Here is a 21,390-nt window from a genome sequence, read left to right on the forward strand (position 1 = left end):
TCCCGCCAAGGAAAGTTGCCTTTCAAATGCTAATTTGGGGTTATAAATACAGCCGAGGAGCAGCGAGCAGCAAAGAGCCCATCTGCAAGGGGAGCGAGCCACTGCCCGAGCGCCTCCTTCCCTTCCCATCCCTTCCATCCCATCCCTTCCCATCCCGTCCTGGACCAGGATGACGGCCACGGCCAGCACCGGCACGCACAAGGTCGCCAGCAGCAAGGAGGAGAGGAAGGTAAGTGTCCCTGAGCTGGGCATGTCGATGAGGGCTGCCGGGCCACTGCTGCCAGGACACAGGGAGGGGACAATGCTTTTTCTCCCATTAGAAAGATGTTTTCTCTGAATTTAACTCCTGTGGGTGGTTTTCTGCTTGCTTTCTAGGCCTCTTCTCTATTTTTAATGGGGGAAATGAGTTTCTGTGTTTGAAAGGATTGGAAGTGGAAGGAGGGAGAGGTGGTGCCACCTCAGGGATGGGCACACACTCCATCCACACTTTGTCCCTGCTGAGCACTGTGTCACCCTGTGCTGGCTTCACACAGGGAAGGGATCTCTGGCATTGCTGGAGTGCAGCAGGGAGAGGAAATTAAAATATCAACTGAGATTTTTCCTGCTCCTTCTCTTTGCCAGTTAAGGAAACCCCTTATTGAGCGGAAGCGAAGGGAAAGGATTAATAACTGCTTAGACCAGCTGAAGGAGACTGTTGTGGGTGCATTTCACCTGGATGTAAGTGCTCGTTTTACGCTGCTTTTTGTCCTTCTGCTGGTGGGAAGTTGAGTTGTGGGGGGAGGAAGGGAAATGCCTCATCTTTAGATAAACTGGGCATGGTGCAAACTCTTCTTTGCCTCTAACTGCTGCGTTCTTTCCCTATCAGCAGTCTAAACTGGAAAAAGCAGACATCCTGGAAATGACAGTGAAGCACCTCCAGAACATCCAGAGCAGCAAGATGATGGGTGAGTGCCCGGTTCCTTGCCCTGTGCCCGCTCCCTTACCCGCTGCCAGCGGGTCTGATCCCCTGGCAGCCTGGCACAAGCGCCTTTCAGAGCGCCCGGGCCCCGGCTGCCGCCGGCCTTGGCTTTCCCCACTAGATGGGGAGATGGAGCCGGGCACTGCTCAATGCACGGAAGGCGTTTTTCCTTCCAGAGCCGATTTCTGCCTGTTGGTGCAGCATTGCCTCGGCGCCGGGCAGTAGGATCACCCCCTGCTCACCTTCCCCCTCAAACAAAGCATCTCTAAAGCCCAGTGACCAGCCCGGTGATCTCCCCCGCTCCCCCTTTGTCTCCTGTCCCGCACAGCTGACTCCAAGGTGGGTCTGGAGGCCCAGCAGAGGTACAGCACCGGCTACATCCAGTGCATGCACGAGGTGCACAACCTGCTGCTCACCTGCGAGTGGATGGACAAGAGCCTGGGGGCGCGCCTCTTGAACCACCTGCTGCAGTCGCTGCCCCGCTCGGGGCAGGACAGCGGCAAGGCAGCGCCCAGGTCCGGGAGCCCGTCCCTGCAGCCTCTCCCCACACAGAAAGGTGCCCTGAGCCCTAAGGGCAGCGCCCGAGGCACAAACCCGTCACAGGAGCGCCTCTGCCCTGCGGAGAACAAGCAAGCTTCCAAAAATTCCTTCCAGCTGCCCTCGCTGTCGCTTTTCAACCAGGGTGATGCTGCACCTCCCAGACAGGTTCTGCAGCCAAATTTTTCCCATAACAACCCCAGAATGGGGTCGTTAGATATGTGGAGACCGTGGTAAAGTGCGTTTTCAAATTTTGTCCTAACCTTAGACACTCTTATGTATGTATCTTATAGATATGTTTCTTTAAAACACTTGTGGAGCAAATCTGTTCCTGTAGGTGTACTAAAGACCTGGGTACTTCAAGCCGAAGTAAACCTATGTGTAGCCTGCATTGTAGAAGGCTGCTATTATTTTTTATTTATTTAATACATCTAAATTATTGTTTAGAATCCTCTCGTGCTCTTTAGTGTATAATGATTATATAGTTTTCTTGTCTTGCATTCTAAAATAATTAACTTTCTATTAATAAAAATACAAGATAACAAGCAACAAACCTCTCTGGCATCAAATTTACCTTCAGATCTCAAATAAGCCATTGAGATCCCTTTGTTGGATAAAAGGGTAAGCAACTGCTTTTTATTTTTAATGTCATTCCTGTGCAGTGTAGGAGATTCCTGTTAAAATGCTGCAATTATGAGGAGGAAAAAAAAGAGAGAGAGAAAGGGAGAGACTTGGTCTGGACTTTTTAGGCTGTTTAGAAATGCTTTCTGCTTTTGCTGTTCCCAGCCTGACATTTCTCTCAAGCTTGTGAGTACATATGTGTGTATATATATACATATATATATATATATATGTTACATATAGTTATATTTAGGGATTTTTTTTGTTTGTTTCCATAACTAAAAGTTCTAAATAAACCTTTTGAAGATAACGACTGACATTTCTCCCAGCCTTGTCCCGTGTGCTCTGAATAAAGAGTGTTTGAGCATCTGCTTTTATTTGCTTCTTTCACAAACAGTTTTTCCTTGATGCAGTTGAAGGGGCTGGTTTAGGGCTGCCCCTGACACTTTGTAGGAAAGCAGCGTTCCCCACACACACAGCCAGCCTTGCTGGGTCACAGGAACACTTTAGAGGTTATGAAGGAAAGAGGGAGTTGGGTTTATCAGCCTGGATGGATGCTTTAGCTTTTACTGATAACGGAGTCACAAAGATCATCCAGAGGGCAGAGGGTGAAATTCCCTGGACCGAGGAGACTGGGACAAAGCTGCTCACTTGCTGGCAACATTTGGTGCCCGTTTTTCATCTCCAAGGCAGTCAGAGGTTGCTCACAGCAGCAATAAAAGAGCAGGGAGCTCTTACACAAACACGGAGCATACTAATGAACGGTTCGAGGGGCTCGTTATGCAGAGATCTACTGGATGAGGTGCTGCAGGAGTGAAAGCCAGCACCTCCGGGTTCAGCGTCTTTGCCTGGGAAGCCTTCCCTTTTATCCAGCCCTCTCCAAGTGCCATTAGGAGCAGTGGCACGAGGGTGGCAGGAGAAACAACCGGCCTACACCTGGCTGCAAGGAGACAAGGCAGGGCAGACATCAGGTAAAGAGAGAGCTGCACAGACATCAGCCTCAGCTCCTGCCCTCTGCTGAAAATGAAGACTTCCCCCTTTCCTGATGGGGCCCTTTGGAATGAGCACCAATGTGAAAAATACACATCATCCTCATGGCATTGCAAAGGTCCAGAGGAGAGCAGGAGGTGGGGCCAACCCAAGCAAACCACGTCAGCAAAGCACACAAAATACTCAAGGGTAGAGAAACCAATCAGGCAAAGAAAACGGCCGAATCCTGCCAGAGAAAAGACATTAAAGATCTTCCCAGTTTACTGTCACAAATACAGCTGAGTTCAGATAAAAACCCATCCCATGAGAGCCCCCACAGCTGCACCCACCAGGGGAACCTCCACTCCACCCCAGTGTGACCAGCAAGGAGAGCAGCTCCCTACCCCAGAAGGGCTCTTGTACTTCTAAAAGATGTCAGCAATGCATCTCATGACACTTGTGGCCACCTTATTGCTGTTCTGGGAAAGACTCTAATGAAAATATTTTACTGCAGTTTGACAGCATCATCTTAAAAGCATACATTCCCTCTAAAATCTGTAAATCTTCAGTGACTATAATTATTAGCTATGGTTACTGTGCTGAAAGGAGATCAGTGGGAAATATCTATTTCCCACTATCTCTACTTTTTTATTTTGTGTCTTTGAAAATACTTTGTGGTTAGTGAGTTTTATTATTTCCTGTTTCTAATCAGTAAGGGCTTTTTTTCTCTTGTGGGTGTGGAGGGAAGGGTCACATCACAGCTGGTGAGAGTTTTAAAAATAGGAAAGTGAGACTGCAATACTTGCCCAACAATCTCCAGCAACATTTTTAGTACAAGGCACTCATTTTTCATTACCTTCATTTCAAACCAATGGTGACTTTTTATATGACCTCCTTGTCCTCTATCCAACCAGTACTGTGAGAATCCATTGCGAGTCACTAGTGTTCACAAAAAAAAAAAAAAAAAAAAAAAAAAAAAAAAAGGAAAGAAAAAAAAGTTTCTTCCGAAAGCAGAGGATTACTCACAGCACTTCAAACACACGAATTCCAGCTTCTAATTACATTTGACAAAGGAACTCATATTTACTTCAAACCCATCTGGTTTCACCAAAGCCAGGACTGTACAGGAGCAATAATACTTTGCTCTTCAATATATGCACCTCTCCACTGACAACCCAAAAATGCATTGCCAGCTGCTCCCATCTTCTCCCCAGGAGAAGGAAGGGAGCAGCTCCTCCTGCCAGCTGGACTGCGCAGAGTGGAGAGCACCAAAGGGCTGGCAACACAAACCCTGAGAGGAAGCCCTGAGGGAGCTGGGGGTGCTCACCTGGAGAAAAGGAGACTCAGGGGTGCCCTCATCACTCTGCACAGCTCCTGAAAGGTGCCTGTGCTCAGCTGGGGCTGGGCTCTGTCTCCAGCAGCACTGACACAGCCAGAGCACACAGCCTCAAGCTGTGCCAAGGGAAATACAGGTTGGATATTGGGCAAAAGATTTTTACAGAAAGGGTGATGAAGTTCTGGAATGGCTGCCCAGGGAGGTGGTGCAGTCACCATCCCTGGGTGTGTTTAACAAAGCCTGGATGTGGCACTGGGTGCCAGGGTTTAGTTGAGGGGTTGGGGCTGGGTTGGACTCGATGTTCTTGAAGGTCTCTTCCAGCCTGGTGGTTCTGTGATTCTGTGAATTCTGTCCTTGGCAGCTGCTGGTGGAAGCTGCCCCTCACTCACACAGGCTCTGGACACAGCAGCAGAGCCCAGACAGATGCTGCTCTCACATCTGCAGCAGGCAGCAGTGCCTGTGACCCTGGGCTGCCAGAGGTGCCAGAACACAGCCCAGGGATGCATCCCCAGCACCTTCCAGGCTGCACCCCATTCCCAGCTGGGGCTGCGTTCCCAAGGCTCAGACAGGGGTTGGAGGCACACACACCTCACATGCAGGCTGCAAACAGCCAGCACCAGCACCCAGACCAGATTCCTGGGTCAGGCATGGCCAGACAGACCTGTTTGCTGGATGCAGCACATCTCCCCAGCACACACAGGGCTGGGACAACAGCTTTGTCCCTTGCCAAAGTGCTGTTCCAGGCATGTGTTTGTGAATGGAGAATTAAAAAGCAGAGATCAGTTGCTGTGTTCACAGGGATGTGGGGAAGGCTGGACCTGAGCCTCAGGACCCTCACATGCCTCCAGTACAAAGCAATTACTGATTTTTATAGCAACATCAGCCCAGGTGGACAAAACACCCACATGTGCACAACAGACCCCTTTATGGAAACTTCACCCCCAGACCTGCTCTCATGCAAACCAAGAGGAAAACACTCACTTATTTCTCAGAAACAGGACCAAACCCTTTCCCACTGGTAAAGTGCAGAGTTTTGTGAGTAGGGAAGAGAAACTGGGGCCCAGAGCTTCATCAGTGTGTAAGAGAAACTGGGGCCCTGCCATGTTGTCTTCCCCATGACACACACAACCCCTGGGGCCTCTGAGCATCCCTGCCTTCTCCCTTGCTCCCCTTCCCACTCTGAGGGTCCCACAGCCACCCTCAGTGACAAGGCCAAAATGTTTCAGAGATTTAGGAGTGGTGCTGAGCCCCTGCACATCAGTGGGCTGAGCACAGGGCAGAAAAAGGGAATGTGAGCTGTGTCTTCACTTGACCTCTTTGCTGAGGAACCTTGGCAAAAAGGAGACTCTGTGCTGCCAGTGTGGCCTCTCCAGAGGGCCTGGAGGGGCTCCTGATCCTCTGCACTCCCAACAAAACCTGGCCTTGCAGAACCCCATGCAAAAGCACTTCAAATGTTTTCAAACTGTTCTGAACCATGGCTGTGGGTGCTTGCAGATCACTGGAAGAAGTGATGCTCTTGGGAGGAAAGTGAAAACAAAGCCAGCACCAGCAGAACAGCAAAGACTTCACCTTCCCTTTATATACTCCATTCTCCCACAGCTTTCAACGTGTGCATTCCTGTCTCAGAGGGACATGCTCACATTTCATCTCACGAGAAGCAATGCTGTGTTGAGGACCTAACCCAAAGTCTGTCACACTTTCCAGAGCTTTCACATACTCATGAATAATGCAGCAGAAGCTGAAGTCAGCCTTGGATCTCTTCTGCACTGCTGAGATATTTAATCTCTAAGTCAAAGTCCTGGTGAGAACATGGCCGGAGGCATCACCACAGACCTACCAGAGCCTGGGAACACTTTGCTCCAAGGCTCTCCCATGGCTCCTGCATTAGGTAGCATAAATTGCATAAATCCTACCACATATTTGGAATTGAAAAGTGCATTAGAACATTTCCATCAAGCTTTCCACATCTAACACCATCAAGCAAATGGACTTCTTCAATCAATCCCACATCTGCTGCCACAAAGAGAATGGGTCCTCTGGAAACAGCTCAAAGGACTCTTCTTCAGGGCTGAAGGACTGTCCATGCTGCTCTGCAGAATGCCACTGAGGAGAAACAGGAATGATATCTCCTCTCCAGGATCCTTTCCAGAGAGGCAAGGGAAAATGGCAGCACAGAGGCTTTGGTGGCTATTGGGAAGCTGCTCAGCAGAGAATGCTTTGCAGGGGTAAGAGAAACCACAGCCAGGCTGGCTCTTCCTTTACTAGGAACTCTTCCAAACCCCTGCCTCTATCCCTTCCCAGCCTCCTCCTCCTCCTCCATCACAGCATCAGGAGTCTGCTGAAGGACAATTTCTCACTCCAACTGACGTAACCTGAGAGTGGCTAATTGGCAGCTCCAGAAGCACCTGCCCATGTCTGCACCATCTCTCACTGCTCAAGCTGTTTCTCCTCCACACATTGAGAGGAGCAAATGTTGGGCAGGATGGTGAAGGGAGGCAGGGGAGCCATGGCTGAGCTCCTTGGGACAGAGCAGCCCCAAAAATGAGGGCAGAGTATCCCTGTGTAGGAGCTGGGACTTTCCTGAGTCCCTCTGGACTGTGGGAAGAAACCACTCAGGAACAACCACATAACCTCAAACCTCTCTGTCCCCTGCCCTGCCCTCCTCAGCCTACATGGGTATTAAAGTACAAAGCAAAGCACTTTAAAATATGTACTGTTCCCACTGGAGAGGCTGTGAGAACAAGCACTCCACACGGGATAGCAATCACATCACTCATGTACTCCTCAAAAGTGCTGAGATGTTATTGTGATAGGTGTGATAGAAGAACAGCCTGGTCACTGAACACAACGAAGGCAACACCTGCACAGACAGGTTCTCCAAACCAGACACACTGCTGTCAAAACACTCTGGGCAAAAGCAGACCAGTGGCTCCCAGCATCTGCCATGGTTTGGCACTGCCCTCACACACACACCTGTTAGAAAACCCCTGCAGGACCTAGGGCTTTGTCCTGCCTTCACCATCAGAACTCACAGAAAGAGAGAGAGCACTTTCCAGCACAGAGCCAAGCACCAGAGGAGAGCCCTGAGCCCAGCAGCACAGCTGACCTCACCACAGCCTTGGGCTGGTCAGTAGCCTCGTGGCTCTCCAGAGCAGGCTCAGTTTCAGCAGCACACAGCGGGGCAGCTGCTCTTGTTTCAGTCCTGGCTCTCACCTCCATCTGCTCTGCACCTGAATTTTTCCAGCCTCCTGCTTGGGGTGATGACTCTATTCATCTCAGAGATCCCTAGATGAAAAGCACCAGCAAGATGCCAGGGATTGTGCAGATTAAAGTCATGAGGCAGGTCTTGAAAAGCACCTCTCCAAGCCACTGCCACATGAATCACTTCTCCACTGTATTCCCAACTCCAGCACTGGCCTCTTCCCTGTCCCTCTGTGCAAGCATTCCTTTGGAGACTTTCCCCCAGGGCAGGCAGTGCCTGGCCCAGCCTTCCCATTGCTCCCAGCCTCCTCCAAGGCTCATTCCCCACCAGGCGTGGGACACCCAGCTGCTCTGCTGCCATTCTGCCCTTGTGTGCTGTCAGCCCAGCTCTCCTACCTGACCCAAAGCGCCCAGCCAGCTCACTCTGTGCACAGCCTGAACTCACCCCACCTGGGGCTGTGCCCCCCAGACCAGGCACTGCTTATCCTCCAACAGCAAACACAAAGGAATCAAGCAAGCACCAAGCTGTGCCTGGCTGTGCCAGTTTGTGGCTGGGAGATGCCTTGCTTTTGAGGAGTGACCCTTTGTTGCTTTCATGAGAGGCTTTTCCCCATCCTGGCCCTTATCAGCTGGCTGGGAGGGGATGTCCCTATCAGAGCAGCAGGCTCTGCTCCCTCCTGGGAGGTGGTGCCTGGCCACTGCAGGCCCCAGTGATTCATGCAGGAAGAGTGTGGGCTGAGATGATGCCCCAGCTTGACGAGGAGGAGCGGGAAGCTTTGGCACTGAGCCTGGAAAGAGCCGCTGTGTGTTCCAGCTGTTCTCCAACAGCTGCAGGAAACTGGCCCTGCTCTGAGCCCTCACCTGCTGCTTCTGCTGCCCTGCCCAGGCCAGTGGCAGCTGGGGGACAGCCTGAAGGTGGTGAGCTTGGGAGTGCTCCTGGGGCTGCTCAGCGCAGGGCAGCACAGCCAGGGCACAGCAGTGGGCGAGGCGGCTGCAGCTCTGTCTCTACAGCAGAACACTCCAGCTGCCAGCCCAGGGCCTCCCACACCCTGGCCCCTCCAGCAGAGGTGCTTTTACAGCTGCAGAAGGCAGCAGGGGCCTTCCCAAGGTGTCCCAGGGTGGCTGCAATTACTTTCAGATCACAGGGACCCCAGGGAATATCCAACATCTGTTCTGATGGAGGCCTCAGCAAGAGGAAGGGGAGGAAGAAAACCATGCTGTCAAACACCTACTGTGTAAAACAGCAGCCAGTGTTCTCCTGATGGCCCATGCTGGCCCACCACAAAGGGGAACACTCCACCCTCACCCTGGCAGAGCAAAGGCTGCAAACACTCCAGCACAGGCCACGCTGCAGCTGCAGGACACGAGCAAGGTGACCTGTGCAGCTAAACTTCAACACCCACTTGAGGCCACTGCTCACGAGGGCTCAAGGTCACATAGGCTCGAGGGCAGTGCCTACAAGAGCAGAGAATTCTGTGTGGTAGAGGAGATCACTTGGCTGAAGCAGTTGGTCCTGAGGCTCCTACACCTCTCGTGTGTGCTGCCTGAGGATGGCACTTCCAGCTGGGCTGAATCTCCTGGAGCAAGCCCCTAGACATGCATGCCCTTCCCAGCTGCCCAGAGGACCAGCTGCTGCTTTCATCCACCACATCCTCTTCCACAGCTGGAGAACATCTGGTGCAAGCTCAGGCAGAACTTCTGATCTGGTTTCCACCAGAATGAACACAGTTTGTCTGCAAAAAACTGCACCGCCAGCCCACGGAGCATACAGAGAGTGAGGACAATTAGAAAATTTGCTTCAAAACCACATGGCTGCTCCAAAATGAAACACCAGTAGAGTCAGAGCCTATGATCTCTTAACTCCCACTGCTTCTGGAGGGAAATATGGCTACCCCAGATGGAGCCTTAAGTGTTTCCATAAGCTTTTGGTTTCACGGCTTCAATCCTAGCCCCCAGGGGGGACTTTACACACCTTTCACCTTTCATGCAGCTGTCTGTGTCTGTCTCCAGCTGCTGGCATGCACATCAGAGGGCCTCGCCCAGCGTGCAGACAGCTCTCCTGCCCTGAACCCGGGCGGGCAGCGCTCCAGCCCGCAGCGCTCCTGGGCACAGAGACAGGTCTGGGCAGGAGGGATCTGCCTGCCCAGGGCACACCCCTGCATGCAGGGCCACTGGCAAACAGTGGTTTTGGGTAGTGCCCACCTGCCAGCAGCCGGCTGGGACCCATGGGCCCCTCCCTGGCTGTGTCCGTGGCCAGGGAACGTCCCCAGAGAGCAGGGACAGCTCCAGACTGCCACTAGCAAAACACCCTGGCACAGGGGGGCTGCCCCTCAGACAGACCAGCTGCTGCCAGCTCGAGAGAAGCTCCTCCAGTCACATGGGAAATGCTGGTTTTGGTGGCTGCCATCAGTGAAAATGACCAGCCAGGACAGAGGCACACCTGCTGTGTGTTTTACAACAAGAGCAGCTTCACTCCAGCACCAAATCTCTGCCATTCCCAGCCAAAGGTCCTTCCATAGCTGGGACAGAAACCACAGCAAAGTGGACAATAACCACCTCCTCAAAGGCAAGATGTCCTTGTCCCAGAGGTCTTTCATGGCTTCAACAATGCTCTTTTCAACCTTGTCACCTCTTCACAGGGAGGTAAAAGGCTGAAGAGGAGTGGAGTTTTGCTGCCTCAGATCATGAAATATCTGTGGCTGAACTGTGTTCCAGACACCTTCAGTGCTGTGTGGTACCTGGTGACTGTGCTCACCACTGCTGCCATCTGGCAAAATTCCTTCAGATATATGTGAAAACCCCTCTCAATAAACACGTGAAGGGAATACACACTCATTTTCAGGGACACTGCAGTAATTCAACAACAGTTTCTTTGGCCCACCACATGTGCATGTGTATATACATAAATATATATACATATGTATGGGTGTGCATGCATTTAAACATACACATAAAGAAATATCTGTAAGACTTCTTGGGAAACAGAAAGATAAGGAGGCAGCAAAACATGAGGAGCCTAAAGCCAGTACACAAAATAATTGCTTCTCTGAGCACCTCCCCACATTTTTCCACAATAAAGTCAACACCACTGAGGCAGAAGAACCAGCCCAAAGCAGCAGTGAAACTGCAACAGCAGAGCAGAGACAAACAACCACAGACAGGGAAGTGAAGTGCACAAGGCAAGCAGCAAATTGGCTTGTACACACTGCCAACAGAGTCCTGCTGGGCGCTTTTTGGGAGTTCTGATTCCCAGGGATTGTGAAGGAATCACAGCTCAGCTCCTGGTGTGCCCCTCAGACACAGGGCAGAGACAGGAAACTTCACCTTGGGCTTCCAAAGAGTTACTGCACTCACAAGCAGGATGAAATGGTTTCCAAGATCATACAGCTTGTTTGCTGTGGAGAAGGGGCCTCCTTTTTTGAAGGGATATTTCAGAGATGTGAGAGCAACCACCACTTTCAGGAAAAAGACGGATAGAAATGCTACTTATTTCCATGCTCCTCTCTTTCTCTAGCTCCCTCAAAACCATCCACTCCTCTTTAGCATCCCCCTCTCCCAAGCTCCAAAAAGGTAATTTCAGAAGGTTATTCCTAGAGACAGCATGGTGTGTGTACACTGAATGAAGGCTGCTCTGCATTCCTCCTGGGGAGATAAGGAGGTGAGCGGAGGAATTCTTTCCCCTGCGTGTCTGTGCATGACCCAGACCCAAAGAGCAGCAGTGTGCCACTGGCAGCTCCTCAGCAGATGACTCTCAAGTGTTTGAATGCAAGTCAGGGTGGCAGAAATGGTCAGAAGGTTTTCCTCCAAGCAGCCCATTCAGACCTCCAGGGCACAGCCCCAGCTGAGGCTCCCTGCCTGCCTGGGGACCTGGGTTTTACACAGAGCTCAGGCTGAGAGTGCTGAGATATCTCACTTTGGGGTGCCCTGAGGAAAATCCCCCAGCCTCAAGGTGTGATGGAGTGTGGGCGCAGGCCCACAGCACAGGCACACACTTCCCTGGCACGCTCTGCTGCAGGGGTGGGAAGCCCACCACACATTCCTGGTACGAGCAGGGATCAGCCATGCCCTGCTCACAACACACTGGATACTGGCTTAGGCAGCAACACCCTCACTCATCATGCTCCTGAGCCAGGAGATGCAGAGTATTGGCTGCCAATCAATTGATACTCATCCAGCTCCTGCCACCTGCCCTTACCCAGTCCTGCTGGTGCAGCTATACTGGCAAAACTCCCCACCACAGCAAAATCCACCAGTGGCATCAACACATCAGACAAGCAAAATCAGCTTTGTTTACCCAGAGCTTTTATACTGGTATAACTGGAAGGGATTCTGCAGTGAAGCAGAATAATTAAAATCAAACAAAGAAACAAATCTTTGTCATGAATGTTCTGTGCTGTGCAGCTGTTGGCAGTGTGAGGTGTCTCATTTGAGGTGCTCTGCAAAGCAGGCACAAAGGACTGTTTAATTACTGGTGAGAAACTCCCAGCTCTGGGTGAAGTATATGTGGATTTCACTGTTCTTTGGCTGGGGTAAGCAATCAGAAATACTGTAGGCAGCTGGAAATGAGGGCAGAAAAGGAGAAGAGAGCTCTTAGCATGAGGCTTCACCCACCATTACTCTCAGACTGATGTAAGTGGCGTCTGGCCTGGAGACCCCTCTGAGCTGTGGGACACACCTGGGCAGGAGTGTTTGGTGTCTGTCAGCCAGGTCAGAGACTGGAATTTCCTCTGTTTGCTCCATTGCTCAAAATTCCTGTTACAAAACCAGAGCATAAGAGAGCAGGAGCCCACCCAACACAGCATCCCATCTCTGATGGCCCAGGGGAAGAGTTAACAGGGTAAGCACAGGGTTGTCACTCCATAGCACAGCCTTATTTTGCTTTCTTTTTATGGTTTCCATTTGCAAATTGCCTAATTATAATGCCTGTACGTCGAAATCAGAATTAAGCAGGGCCAAAAAAATGAAGCTTGAGGAGAGCTGAATTTCAGAGAGCTGATGTTGAGGTTCTATTTTAAGTCCAGTCAGATTTAGGGCTGCCAATCAAAGGGTCACAGTCGCCTTCAAAGGCTGCGGTGCTGTGAGGGATTTCCTGATGCTAAGCGCCGGGGCTTAGCTGCCCGTGGCTGCGGCGGGCAGAGAGCGATCCCGCCGATGTATCAGATACCCAGCAGCTCAGTGCCCTTGTCTGCGGCACACAACAAAACATTTGCCCTAATCCCATTTTCCGAGGGCGGAGCCGCCTCACAGAGCGGGAGATGCTCCCCAGCGGGTCCCGTCCCCGGTGTCCTCTGCTGGTCACTCAGCAGCCCGGGCTGGGGACCCCGCAGGTGCTGGGCACTGTGGTGGTTCCCTGCTCTCCAGGGAGGGTTTTGTCAGGCCACAGGGGAAGGGAACAGGTGAGTCCCTGCATGGGTGTCCCCGGGAAGGGGCGAGCTCAGCCTGAGGCGGCTGCAGCACCCAGAGAGCAGCCGGGGCAGGGATCGCCCCGCGCTTCCCTCTCCTCCCATCGCCTTGCCAGAGATTTTACAATTACTTTTATGAGTTTCCCCAAGGGAACAAAAAGATTAAGGCGTGAGTAACAAAACCAGAGGCATGTGGAGTCTGGCCATGGCACGGGGACCAGCCCAGGCTCCCACCTGCACAAGGGGGCCTGCTTTGATGCCTGCAGCGGGAACTCCTGCTTGGATTACTGGAAAACATTTTCTCCAGGAATTTCACCACACCTCGTGCTCCCACATGCCATCCTCCATTGCAAACCTGACCCCAGACGAGCACATCTCACCTTGTCTGCCCAGGGACTGCCAGCTTTTCTCAGCTCACAGTGCAGTGAGCAGCAGTGGCTATTCATTGAGAAAAAAAGATGTTTTCAGAGCTGTTTTGGCAGCCCACCCCTTCCCCAGTCGAGGGGAATTTTGGATTCTGATCTGGTTCCAAAGTCTACCCAACCAATCCTTTTATACCAGAGTCACAATTGCACCACTGCCTACAACAACACAGCCAGTGGGTGAAACCCACGTTTCTGGGTGGTACCAAATCCATGTCAGGGGAACAGAGAGCTGCAGAGAAAGAGGTGAAGTGTCTCTGGAGGAGACGCAGCACAGGCAGGCCAGGTGAGGAGAAACTCCATGTTGGTCTCTTGGAAATACCTCATTTCACATGTAACTTTGGAATGGATGACCACCAAACCTGCTCTGAGGGGCCAAAAATAATACATGTACATCGCACCTGTGATAAAAACAGGTACAGGAATGAGCTGCCATCGACAAAGACTGTCCTGGACAGGTTGCGCTCCACTTGGAAACAACCTGCTGAGTAACTCCACATCCCAACCTCAGAAATCAGAGATACCTGCCGAGGTTCTGAGCACAGGCACCCTTTCCAAACTGGGACTGGAGAGGGGAACCAGTCTGCAAACCCTCTGCTCCAGCTCCCCGTGCCCACACGGATGTGCTGGGAGCAGCATGGGCAGGGTGTGCACCACCTCCCTGCTGGGGTGTGAAAGCAGAGTGCAGCCAGGGGCTCACCACAGCCACGGCTGCTGGGACAGCATTCCAGGCTGCTGTGACAATCTATATTTATGGGAACACAATACCCCAGGAGCATCGGGGACTGTCCCAGCTGGCGGAAGCGGGGCAGCTCCTGCAGTGACACTCGACACAGGGGAGAGGATGCCAGCAGCACCTGCCCTGCATTTGTACAGCACCACAGTTCAACAGCTGCTGCGTGCCCCCAAACCCCAGAACTCCTGGGAGGCAAATGGACTGATGGAGGGTAACCCCAAACTCTCAGCACACACTCGGTACCATTGCCAGGCTCTGGAAAGGACAGGCACGGGGGTTTGGAACAGGTTCCTAAAGACTGATGCCCACAGTACTTTATTTTCTGAAAGCTGCATCCCTTCCTTCTTTCCTTCAAGTGTGTTGCTGCAAAAGCCTAGTGAAACTCTGAAATCACACTTGAACGAGCTCTAGGAAACAAAGTCACAACTTAGAAACAAACACTGATTGCAAGAGCAGTGGAGGCCTCTAACAGGCTGAGCAAAGCCAAATTCCAGCCCAGGTGAGCTGCTCAGGGGCAGTGTGGGCACACACAGCCCTGGCTGGTGCCTGCAAGGAGCTGCTGTGGTGGAGAGGTTGCATGCAGATGTTATTCTGGTGTCTGATCTGGAGAAAGGAGACACACAGTAATTCAAGAACAGAGCAATGATCAGTTTCTCCCCCATCCTCCTTTGCACCCTGCATCAGGTGTGAGAGGCAAGCCTGCCAAGCACCAGACCCTCTCCTGGTTTCAGATGATCAAGGGGCCAGCAGCACAGGTACCTTTAAAGAAAATGAGCAATAGACAGAAATGGCCCAGGTTTGCTCTGAGCAGATGGATTCTGCCAAGTCACAGCACACAGCACTTAATCCACACAAAGCCCTGCTAAATTTAGTGAACTAGACTCAGGCCAGGTAAAACTGATAAAATACATCCCCCTGGGAGGCATGACCAACACTGCCTGGGTTTCCATGGGACAACAGCTAATTTAAAGCCAGAACTCTTGCACAAAAATACCAAGATGATCTGCTGATTTCAGTGTGTACCTGCAGTGCAGTTTCAGCAGACACAGTTCACCAAGAAAAACTGGGATGAACTGAAAGAAAAAAAGCCAACACAAGGGTTCCATGAAGGGTAAAACCATCAGGCACCCATAATGGTGTGGGGTTCCCTGCAGTTGGAACTCCAATACGGGTAGCAGAGCTCTGACCTGAGCACAGCAAAGCACCAAATGGTCCCACTTTGAAGCCAAGATAAGAAAGCAGCTCATCTGTTGGCTCTTATTGTGCTGCTCTGACTTGTGTGGTGAATTCCAGGTGGGGAATGTAACAGCAGGCAGGCCAGGAGTGCCTTGCTGGTGGTAAAGTTCAGGTGCAATGTGTAGCCCACAATGAGGAACCCTGTGGAGGTCCAGCCTGGGGTCACTGCTGAGTCACAGGGTTTGGGTGGTGCAGATACAAGGTGGGACAACTGGCAGCATTTGTCCCCTTTGGGGAGAAGATGAATTTTTAGCCCAGATCTGGAGATGGTAAAAATTTACTAAAAACTGGCCAAGTTTATTCCTGTCACCAGCTGGCTTGGCTGTTGCACTCCTTGAATGAAGTAGTGATTGCAAGGAGGGGAGTTGGGCAGCTTTGCCTTCCAGATGGAGCTCAGCAACCCAGACTCTCCATACCCAGCCCCGCTCCACCTCACCCCAGAGGCTGGAAGGAAGGAAAGGACAAGGGAGGGGGATGTACACGAAGGAACATGGTGGAAGGAACAGGACAGGAGCAGTGTACTTTGGTGGGTAGGGCACCAGCAGGGCTGGGTTGGTCCTGCATCTGCCAGCTGTCAGCCGTGTGACTTTAGAGGAAGCTGTGTCATTTCTCCACCTAAGTCTTCCAGTCTGAACAAGAATTCAGATGACAGTGTTTGCAAACTAAAGAACAAAAGTCCTATACATAACAGGCCTACTCAGGCCCAAGTAACCTGTGTGTGCTGTATTCAGAAAATAAGTTTCCTTTGGCCACAGCTGTCTCACACATGTAAAGCACAAAGGTGTGCATTGGTCTGTCAATACCACACCACTGATGTGTAGAGCGTGGCAGAGAACAGTACACAAATAGGATGGAGAGCCTAAAACTATCCCACATTAAAACTCCTCAACAAGCAGGTGATCAGTGATCACCTTACTTACTACTACTACTTACTACTTAACCCTAACTCTAACCCTAAAAACTAATCCTAACCTTAACCCTAAAGTGAAGCATATGGTGTAGCAGAGAGCAGCACCCAAATAGGATGGAGAGCCTAAAACTCCCCCATGCTACCCCAACAAGCAGGTGATCAGTGAGCAGTCACACAGCCTGGCTGCACAATTTGGGTCTGCTGCTGTGTCTCTATCAGGCAGTGACCTTAGGGACCAGCATCCCTGGAGGCTTTCCAGCAGCAGAGGCAGGCCCTGGCACAACAAATCAGTCACCAGCTCAGGTCTGGCACTGTGGTGAGATGGCAGCTGAGACACTACCAGGCAGGTGTTCACATCTGAAGCCATGAACACAGGGAGAACACTCAGACCTAGCCCTTCCTGAGACAGACTGCATTGCCTGGGTCTCTCAGGGCACTGATCCACCCAGGCCAACACCACCTGCACTGACGAAGCCCCAGAAGAGCTGCAGATGTGTCCCTGCTCTGCTGGAGCGAGGGCTGGGTGAAGCAGCCGGGAGTGCAGGGGGTGCCTGAAGGCAGCCAGGAGTGAGAGCACACCAAGCAGCTCAGCCAAAACAGATCAACGGGCACTGAAATGGGAGGGTCCCACAGAGAGCCACGGTACACAGAAAGCTGCTGAAAGGAATGGAGTGTGTGAGTGAGCAGCTTTCCCCAAGATATGATCTGAATCCACCTGAGCAGCCCCAGCCAGATGCACCATCTGCTCAGAGCATTCCACAAGGACGCGGCGGTCAGCGGTGTCAGAAGCAGCAGGCAGATCAAGGGCTGTTAATGCAGGGCATATCCCTGAGCCAGCTGCCAGGGAGACATCGTGGAAGACCTTCAAAAGAGCTGTCTAAAGACCATGCCTCCTGCTTGAGCCAGACTGGAATTTATCAGTGGCACCGTGTATGCAGAGGTGTGACTGCCACAAGAATGCAGTGGCTCTCCAGAGGGGATGGAGTGACAGGATGGACAGACAGCAGCTGACAGGTCACCCAACAGAAGAGAAGGCTGCTGCTGTGAGACAGAAGAGGGGCCATTCCATCTCTCTGCTCTAACAAAGCAATCAAGCTGTACAGAAGCCCTGGCAGAGAATAAGGTTTCACAGGTACCATTGACACACTTGCAAGCAGAAGGCCACTCAGTCAGATGATCAGTGTCCCAATGAATTCACATCACATTTCTGAAAGGTCACCTGCTTGGTGTGACCTCCAGGAATTCCCACACAATGCAGGACATGGCCAATGCAAGCACATGGCTCATGAGTAGTTCAGGGGTGTTGTCCTGTCTCTGGAAAGTGCAGGTTACCTCTGCTTTTCTTTCCCTTTTGTCATCTCCTGCAACAACAGATGCTGTTTCTGAGAGCCTGTGGGCTGACAGTGCAGCTCCTCCTGGGCCTGTCACACAAAAGAGGCCATTGTGCTGCAGTGCCACAGCAAGGGGAGCACACGGGACCAGCCAGCAGTGGGCTGGCACTGCCCACTGCTCTGAGCCTCACCTCCCTGCCCTGTGCTGCTGCCAGAACAGCTTTGGAGCATCACTCCCTCAGCAAACACCACACTCAGGTCGCTCAGCACTCTGCCACCGCTGCTCCTCAGGTGTCTGAGGCCCAGAAGAGCAGTACATCCCTCCTGCTCACAGTCCCAGTACACAGGGATGGAATACAACCAGGGGTTTTCTTTGGCACCTCAGCTCCCCTGCATGCTCCACACACCAGGGTGCTTGTCTGAGGTAAAGGGGGAATCAGAGGGAGCTGTATTACAAACGCAGCTCCTGAAGGATTTGGAAAGCAGATAGGCATCAATGGGGAAGGTGAGAATTGTATCTCTTTTCTTTATGGGATGGTTATACCAGCAACAACATGGATGATGCCTGGAACAGGCAGCTCATGACGTGTTTGCTGTATCTTAGGAGTAAGATGAGCCAGTGCAAGAAAAACAAACAAGCAAACAAACAAGCAAGGGCTGGAGGCCAAGCAGGGCTAATTAGCACTGAACAGCATTTGCCAGAAGAGCTCCCTGCTGAGCTACAGCTCCTGCTGGCAAGGGCAGCCACCAGTCTGCCCGGACAAATCACAGCCCACAGCAGCTCCTGAGCAGCAGAGGGCCAAGAGGGCTGTCCTGGGGTGCCCCTCTGCTGTCCCCCAGGACACCCTCCACAGCACCCTGCAGGGCCAGCTGCCCTTCTGCTTCTCCCCCCAAGAAAAGGCCGTGCTGTGAAAACACTTAAGCTGGAGAAGAACAGTTCACTGGAGGACAAACCTCTTGTGGCACCCTGGATTTTAAGAAAGAAATGTGGAAATTTTACAGGTCTTCCTGTAAAAAAAGTTGGAGTGTCATGAGCTGTCTGCAGCAGAGCCAGGGGACAGCGAGGTGGCTCAGTGCCACTGAGTGCAGCCCTGCAGAAAGGCTCAGCTGCACTACATCTTCATGCTTGGCTTGTTTAGCTGATCTCATTCATGTACAGAAACAAGGCAGGCCCTGGGAACGCAGTGTATTTGCTGTGCTTGAGGTGCACTTTAAAAACCTGATTCCAAAGCATTAAAATTAAATAACTTGGCAGAGAGCCCATAGAAGAGACTGTATTTCAAGACTTACCAAGACACAAAGATGGATCATACAATTAGGCTGACAGTAAAGTGCTGAACTTAATTATGACTTCAGCAATGATGACATATTTGTGATGATAAAGTTCAAGATCTGCAGATAACAGGACATGGATAAACTGCTGGGTTCCCTGGACTCCCTTTTTCACTCTCTTCCCCTGAGGAAAAAATCCTGCCACAAGCCTCAGTCAATCCTCTCCCAGTAATGTTCAACTTTTCCAGATAAATTTAACAAAGGAACAAGGAAGGAAAGAAACTATGAGGAAATGAAGCTCATGTAAATTCTGTCAACATGGGCATCTGGGCTGAAGTGAGAGGTCCTGCAAGGGGGGGTTTTCCTTTTGCTGCGATGCAGAGCCACAAAGGATGGGCACAAAGGAGAGAGGACCAAACCAGACAGCACAAAGCCCCAGGGAATCAGGATTCACAACTCCCAGAGAAGCTCCCTAGGTGGCAAGTGCAGGAGGAGACTCTCTCCTGGAGGCTCACAGTACATCACAAAATATATTAAAGGTAGTTTCATGTCGCCCCTCCTGTCTTTCACTGGCTACTTGTGTCACACAAATGCTAAGGACAGTGTTGCTGCTGCCCCAGGGTCCTCTGCACACACTGCACCAGGCCTGCTTCTGCCCAGAAAACCTTGTCTTGCTTTTATTCCAAAATCCTGAGTGGGTTCAAACAAAATTCCAGCCACCTTGACATGCTAGAATAGCTCTCTCCCTCACACCCCTCATGGTCAGGGGGCAAAAGTGATTCCTTTCCACATCTATTCCCCTTCCTGGGCCAATAATCTTCATATGGAGATCATACTGCCCTGGAAAACTGGAGCAGACAGCCTCCATCTGGATCTGGGTTACTGTGTCAAATGAAAATCACCAGGTACTTTGATCCAAAAATTCTTGAAGACTCTGACAGCGTGCTGGTAGTCTTGCCAGAGTGAACAGAGTGCCTGAAAAGCCTTTTGGAAGGGACCTGTGGAGGTCTCTAGTCCAAACCTCCTTGAAGCACAGCCACTGCCAGGAGTAGGTCAGGGTGTCTGCAGCTTTATCTGACTGAGCCTCAAAGGCCACACAGGAGGGAGATTCCCTGACCTCTCTGGGCAACCTGTGGCAGTGCTGCACCAGTCCTGTGGCAGAGAGGGTTTCCAATGCCTGATCTGAGCCTTGCAAGCTGCATTGTGGGACCCCTTGGAGCTGCCACTGATGGGAAGGAAGCGCCTGACTCCACCAGCTCTGTAACTGCACTGCCAGCAGCAGATTCCCCTCAGCCTCCTCCTGACCAGCCTTTCCCCAGGTCCTGACCAGGTTGGCAGTTCCCTCCTGGACCCCTCCTCCTCCCACCCTGCTCACCCTGGGCTCCCAGGATTGGGTGTTCCTGCAGTTGTCATTGCACAGATCCGGAGTCCTGCTCCAGCCCAGCACTCAGTATTTCTGGAGCTGTGAAGCAGCCTGGTGCCAGACAGTCTGACATGGATAAATTCCATGCAGCAGGACTATGAAAGAGGTGTTGCAGTGACCTGCTGAGCAGTTCAGGGTGAAAAGAGACTTTTGAGACCTTTCAATAGCTTGCAGTAGTGAGCTGCTCAGTGTAAAACAGCGGGCACAGGGTGCCAGCCCTGCTCAGGCTGCTGCTACAAACATTGAATGAGGTTTGTCCTGCCCTCCCCAGAGACTCACCCCACACTACCATGGGGCTCGCCTTGCCTTGGGGGGGCCTCAGGTAGTGCCTCTGTCTGGAGAAGGAGCAGGAAACTCTGATTTGGAAGCTTTCAAGATTGCTTCCTCCTTCAGAGGAATTCAGTGCAAGCACCATTATTGACACAGCACAGAGGCAGAGCACACTCAGTAAATCATTCAGGTACCCTCCCCACATGGGCCTGAACTCAAACATTGTAAAGCCTCTTCCTGGGACCCAACACAAACAGAATAAAAGCAGCCTTGTAGTCAGGACACGAAACCAGAGTTCCCCTCTCTTAACCCCTAACCCACAGCCCACGCTCCCCTTCCCTTTTCTCTTTCACAATCCCAAGAGGTGGGTTTGTCTGGCCTAAAAGGAAAAATTGACAGCAAGTCTCATGCTTGATGCCAGACAGATCTTGCCAAGAGACCCCAACAGCAAAGGCACCCCCTGTCCAGGTACAAGCAGTGCTGCCCAGGAACCCTGTGCCTGCCCACCCTCACAAGGTGGGCCAGGTCCAGGATGCATGAGCACCTGTCTGAGGCCCTAAATCAGCTCCAGAGGTTAGAACTGTTTCATACACACCCACACAAGGTCTTCTGACAATTTCCACATAGCTTATTGATAAAAATATGGATTTCCTAGATCTCTTTCAAGAGACTTGGCTGTCTCACACTGTGTTTAGATGGTTGGTGTTTAGGCTCCTTCTCAGAGCTCAACTCTTTCTCTCCTATAAAAAGCAAAAAGAAATAAATG

The 21,390-nt window shown here is 51.6% G+C and overlaps 1 protein-coding gene across 2 annotated transcripts; it reads left to right on the plus strand.

Moving 5' to 3' along the window:
• The first annotated feature begins 25 nt into the window (after nucleotides 1-25).
• LOC120511237 (transcription cofactor HES-6-like) lies at nucleotides 26-1,887 on the plus strand. Of its 2 annotated transcripts, none has more exons than XM_039728010.1 (4): nucleotides 26-229; nucleotides 622-717; nucleotides 866-944; nucleotides 1,287-1,887. In XM_039728010.1, the coding sequence occupies exons 1-4, from the start codon at nucleotides 170-172 to the stop codon at nucleotides 1,730-1,732; spliced, it is 681 nt and encodes a 226-aa protein (XP_039583944.1). In that variant the 5' UTR covers nucleotides 26-169; the 3' UTR covers nucleotides 1,733-1,887. The 2 variants fall into 2 exon arrangements, with proteins under 2 accessions (XP_039583944.1, XP_039583945.1); XM_039728011.1 differs by having other exon boundaries at nucleotides 869-944.
• Nucleotides 1,888-21,390: the final 19,503 nt, after the last annotated feature.

This window comes from Passer montanus, unplaced genomic scaffold, assembly GCF_014805655.1.
Source record: "Passer montanus isolate IOZ18808 unplaced genomic scaffold, ASM1480565v1 scaffold63, whole genome shotgun sequence".
NCBI classification, from domain to species: Eukaryota; Metazoa; Chordata; class Aves; order Passeriformes; family Passeridae; genus Passer; species Passer montanus.